We start from the raw sequence: 6,000 nt of genomic DNA on the forward strand, positions 1-6,000 counted from the left end.
TTTAATGGATGAACATTTTTTGCATAGTAAAAGACTTGAAAATTTAATGGTAGGTATGGATTACAACAATGCTTTTAGTAATATTTTTAACAGTACGTGTACTAATGGATCATATAGACTTGGAATGATGCTTGTGAAACAACAACACAGAGGTACTGGGCACTGGTTATAGGTTCTCCCAGAGAAAAACAAGGTCGTATTTGTGCACCTCTTTCAAAGGTTTGCTTCTATTACCTTGTTGAATGGAGATTTTGGAATTTAGTGATTTCTGTTGAACTCATATTTGTATATTTTGGTTTTAATTTTCCAAATACCAACTATCAATTACCTTCATTTAGGTTCTTTTGAATGATGGAAAGACAGAAAGAGTCATTTTGGCTAACCCTTCAGGTGTAGAAGCTTCTCAGGAGGCTATAACTGATTATTGGGTGCTGGGTCCTATGATAAATGGATGCACATGGATTGAGCTGTGTCCACTCACTGGAAGGAAGCATCAGGTATGTCGTTGTCATCATCGTCATCCAAGCCTTATCCCAACTATATGGGGTCGGCTACATGAATTCTGTTTTGCCATTCCGCTGTGTTCAATTAATCAGGTAATTATGGAAGGAAGCATCAGGTATGTAGAAGCTGATTATTGGTTTTTCTGAATTACTTTGTGACAAGAACACTAGTTGTGACTCGTGTTCCAGAGGTAATTTAATGCTGAGTTACTTGGTCCAGTTGGTATGGAAATTCATTAAGAGCTGAAGTGGTGGCCTTAATTCAAGGACTAAAAATTGACCTTGCAACAGGTCTTCATGCCTGTAGATGTAGAGGGGGACTGTCAGACAATCATTTAGTGGATGAATTCTCAAGATTTGATCCCATGGCCAGTTCAGATATTTGGTGAGATTAGCTCACTCTTTAGGTGCCTCTTTGAATGCCTCATTCAACTGGGTCCCAATGAGTGCTAGTTCGTTAGCTGATTTGTTGCCAAGAAGTGGGGTAGGTAGAGATAGTTTGGACTAGGGATGCCCAGGGTCGGCTTATAATTTGCAAGCTTTTTTCTAGCTGTTGTTTTTTGGGTTTGTTGGTGTTTTTGGCTTATGGGACAAAGCAATTTGTATTGTGCTCATTGCTTTTAACCTTATTTTACACCTCATGTTTGCCATTGCTTATCAATAGAAAGAACACTAGTTGTAACCCTCTTATAGTGCACTTGAATGGATGGAAGAGGGCCTTTTTCTTCGGAAGCCTTATAATTTGTAAGCTTTTTTCTAGCTGTTGTTTTTTGGGTTTGTTGGTGTTTTTGGCTTATGGGACAAAGCAATTTGTATTGTGCTCATTGCTTTTAACCTTATTTTACACCTCATGTTTGTCATTGCTCATCAATAGAAAGAACACTAGTTGTAACTCTCTTATAGTGCACTCGAATGGATGGAAGAGGGCCTTTTTCTTCGGAAGCCTTGAAAGGAAATTATGACTATAAAGGAAGCCTCTGGCAATGAGATTTGACCCACCTGCTCTCTAAAAGTTTACACACTGGCCATAAACAATGTTGTAGTGAATTCAATCAGCCTTATGGGATCCCTTGACAGCTCAAGCACATAGGTGTTTTATATCTGTCCATCATTATATTGTTTTATTTTTATTCATATCTGAGAGAGGGTATTCCTTTCCGTTTTATAACTTAAATAAGGTATTTTAGGGATTTGGATTATTTTATAAACAGGGGTACTTATGTAAAATCTCTCAGAATTAGATGTTGAATATAAATATAGGGTTGGCCGGGAGAGGTAGAGGATAGACTAATCTCTTTAATTGAAAAGACTTTACCTATTCTCTTTTCCTTATATTTTTTTTCCATTTCTCCCCTTTGAAACCAGACTTGTTTACATGGTATCAGAGCATGGATTGTAGTAACCCAGTCCTCCATTCATTCTTCTCTCTCTTTTCCCATTGATTTTTTCTTTTTATTTACTGTGATCTATATTGCTTGCTATAGATATTTGAGAATTCAGTCTGATCAGGTGTTTGAGTCATCCCAATACATATGGTGATTATCTGGTAATGTGATACCCTCTATGTGGAAAATAGACCAAGAGGGTTTATTTTATTTTTTGACCAATAACACTTTCATTAACTCATCAAAAGAAGATTTACAATAGGAAGACAAAAATGCTTATCTTCCAAGAGCAACAAAGAACCTCAAGAAAAGAAAAAAATAAAGAAAACACACTATAGTTACAGCTTAGTCCAAAAAAGTGAATCCCTTTCTTCCCCTTGTTTAGCTAAACCGTCTGCTAGGGAATTAGCCGATCTTTTAACCCAAAGTATCTTAACTTCCATCTCCCGCACCAGCCACTTGAATTTCCTCCTCTCATTATTGTACTTCCATAAGTCATTGTGATCTTTAATCAGCCACCCTATCACCACCTCTGAATCCCCTTCAATTAAGAGTTTCTTGATGTTCAACTCCTTAGCTTTCTGTACTCCTTCCATAACTGCAAAGATCTCAGATCTAAGGGAGTCACCCACTCCAATTGGGCCAGAGAACATAGCAGAAATGACCCCATTTTCATCCCTAAAAACACCCCCAATCCCCGATTGTCCCGGATTTCCCCTGCTACACCCATCAAATTTTAGTTTCACGAATCCACTAGGTGGAGGGGTCCAAACCACACTCATTACTTAGTCTATGTGCAATTTCCAATTTTATCCCACTTCCTCAACATGTCATCCACATTGTAATCTGTGAATAACTCCAAAGATTTCAGCCACTGTACCGCCCTAATATGAATGATAGCCCTCAGATCTGCTGCTCCTCTCTGAGCTTCTGAGAATATCCTGGAGTTTCTTTCTTCTCAAAGTGTCCAACATACTGCAGCCCTTAGTCCTCTCCACATTGTCCTTCCCCTTTTTATCCGCCACCTGAAAAGAGAAGGGGAAAAAAGGCCTTACAAGTCTGATGGGGTATTCCAACTACATCCAAATAGGGACAAAGCCCATTCCCAAATTGACCTCACAAAATGGCAAGACACCAGTAGGTGAAAACCAGTCTCCCCATCCGCTTTACAAAGAACACACCACTGAGGTGACAAACAAGTATTGGGTCTCTTCTTTTGGAGTAGATCACCAGTGTTGATTCTTTCCAGATAGGCTTCCCAACAAAAACTACCAACCCTAGGAGGTATTGCTCTGCACCAAACCTCATCAATAGGAAAAGGAGGGAATGTAGGACTGATGGACTGACTTAAAACTTTGAAGAAAGAAGCACAAGAAAAAATGCCGTTGGGAGGTGTCCAAATTCTAGAATCCGCCCTAGTGGGGTTTAAGACAACGTTATCAAGAATTGCAATAAGGCTCAAAATATTGTCAAAGTCTGAATCCCTCAAATCCCTTCTTAGAACCAAGTTCCACCCAATTCCAGAAGTGGAAGAGGATGGGGTGGTAAAAGACCAAGAGTTTATTGTGCGATTCTGTTTGTGATGTGAGAAATATGGAAATCCTTTTGCAGGCTGATTGACTCTGAGAAGTGACTGTTACAAGTTGAAGGGTCTAGAAGAACTGGAGGCAGACCAAAATGAACATGGGTTGTAATGAATAGAAATGATTGAGAGGTCACAAGTTTACAATGAATATGGAACTGAACGGAATGGTGGAACAGGAATCATGTAGCTGACCTATATAACTGGGACAAGGCTTAGTTGAGTTGAGTTTAGTGCCCATGTCAGATTAGGGCAAATCTTCTGTGACCAAATATCAAATGCCTTTAGTGTTGGCCAAGTTACCCTTGTCAGCATGGAGGACTACTCCTAATTAGGGCCCATGCCAAATTAGGGCAAATCTTCAGTGACCAAATATCAAATGCCTTGAGTGTTGGCCAAGTTACCCTTGTCAGCATGGATGACTACTGATTAGGATCGCATTGGCTGACACAAGACCGTAGTGGATCCCTGCTCAAACATTTTTTATCTTATAAAGCACTGAAACCGTCTAGATTCGGCCATGTCTAATACCAACTTTATTTTTTTTTGCAGCTCAGGGTCCATTGTGCAGAAGCTCTAGGCACACCAATTGTAGGGGATTACAAGTATGGTTGGTATGTGCACAAAAAGTGGAAGCAGATGCCCCGGGTTGACATTGAGCCAACAACAGGGAAGCCATACAAATTGCGGAGGCCAGAAGGTTTGGACGTTCAGAAGGGAAGTGTCTTATCTAAGGTCCCTTTGCTACATCTCCATTGTAGAGAACTTATTCTTCCAAACATTGCAAAGTTCCTTGACATTTTGGACAGGAAATCTCAGAATTTGCCAAACTTTAATTCTAAACCAGATGTGCTTCGGTTTGTTGCACCAATGCCTTCACACATGAAGATTAGTTGGAACCTTATGTCCTCCTACTTGGTATAACGGTTTTTTTTTTTAATTCAGAATAAATTGAGGTTACTAAAAGAAAGGTGTTTCTGACTACGGAGATGTCCCCAATGCACAGCTGCAAGTGTTGTGAGGAGGAAATCTAGATTGGGATAAGGTTGCCTCAGGCATTATAAATGATTGTCAGTTAGCTGAAGTGGTTCTGAATGCTGGACCAGCCAGAAATTTGAGAAGCTACTGTCAAGCTCTTCCTTTACTATCCAGAAGCGCTAGGTCATCCAAGACTAGATGCCGGTCCAGGTTCTTGACACAAGCTGCTCAAAGACTCAGGGCCAAGTTAGCACTGCCTTTAGAGTTTACTGCAGCCTACTTCCAGCCAAATGTAGGATGGGGCAGATACAGTATTCAGATAATTCTCTGTAACATTGAGTAATGTATTCAGTCTACGCCTCCCAAGACCCCAAGCCATCTGGGACCAACCAACATTGAGTAATGGCCTTCTTTTTGGTGCCCGTTTGGGAGGGTTTTCATGCAGCGGCTTCTGGGTTTGTAAGGTAAGCCTCACATCACACGGGAAGCTTAGAAGATACATTTGATGAAAAACCCAAAAATCCCGAATACACTTAATTCAGCTGATAAATCAACTTTTCAGTGAAGTTATTAATAGCTTCTTCAACATTTTATTTCGTTAGTTTTCTCTGTATCATTTTATTTTATTTTTTATTTTTTATTTTTCCTTTGAGGAACTTCTCTGTAACGTTTCATGCATCAGCGATCAACATGATTAAGCGATATAATCCAAATTATTCATCAGATAGACTATGGACCTTATATGTTGACATTTTTATGTAATACTAGCTGATGAAGTTTTGAAAGTTTGAAGATTAAGATGTATTAAATATTCCCCTATCACTAATTTGATTGGCTGAACGCAGATACATTAGTGTCTGTATGTTTAATTAAGTAATGCGCTAATGTTCATTTTTCTTGGTCCATTTTCAAGCCACAGAAAAGATGGGCCACATGACTATCAGAAAAGATGGGGACTGTTTGATAACAGCTGAATATATTGAACTGAAAAGCTTATTGCTTTGTTTTTTAGTGAATAAGATTTTAAGGAGGTCGTAGACTGTTCAATGGCTGAAAGCCTGAAACTGAAGTTGGGTATATCATCATACACTTGGAAATTTTATTATTTAATAATTTTAACAACTAAAAAAATAAATAATAAATCTTTCAGTTCAGCAACTTAAGCTACTATCAAACGGCCTATGGCCCCTTACATGATAATTGATAAATATTCGACTGTGCGCTTTAGTTCTCTGATTCAGCCTATCTGCAAATGGAAGCTCCAGTTCCAAGAAAAACATCTTGTTCCTCGATTCCTGCCTCCTCCAAATTGGTGCCAACAACAACACAGCTCTTCCCAAATTTACTTCTAAATTGGATAATCTTTCAACTCAACAATTAATGGAATATAATAAGTTCCTAATACACTTAACTGCAGCATCTTGACAAGAGGAAAAATGTGTCCTCAATTGCACATTTTATAGCATAAAATCATTTTGTCCTGTCATTATTTTACAATTGCAGTGCAGGGATCAAAGATATTCTGTAATCGGAGATGTTAAAAACTTAAAAT

General features: G+C 38.8%; 1 protein-coding gene across 4 annotated transcripts in view; it reads left to right on the forward strand.

The window, feature by feature from the left end:
- LOC148844194 (Pseudouridine synthase family protein) overlaps positions 1–5,321 on the forward strand; it is a 54,585-nt gene extending 49,264 nt beyond the window's left edge. For 3 of the 4 annotated variants that reach the window (XM_088959984.1, XM_088959986.1, XM_088959987.1), the window contains 4 exons: positions 118–219; positions 339–497; positions 4,023–4,388; positions 4,477–5,321. In XM_088959984.1, coding sequence (XP_088816110.1) covers positions 118–219; positions 339–497; positions 4,023–4,388; positions 4,477–4,491 — 642 coding nt within the window. In that variant the 3' untranslated portion in view covers positions 4,492–5,321. Of the gene's footprint in view, positions 1–117; positions 220–338; positions 498–4,022 lie in introns of all 4 variants that reach the window. The other variant, XM_088959985.1, reaches the window with a different exon arrangement.
- The last annotated feature ends 679 nt before the right edge of the window (positions 5,322–6,000 follow it).

This window comes from Nelumbo lutea, chromosome 8 (assembly GCF_056320005.1).
Source record: "Nelumbo lutea isolate HS-2025 chromosome 8, American lotus-T2T, whole genome shotgun sequence".
In the NCBI taxonomy this organism is placed as follows: Eukaryota; Viridiplantae; Streptophyta; class Magnoliopsida; order Proteales; family Nelumbonaceae; genus Nelumbo; species Nelumbo lutea.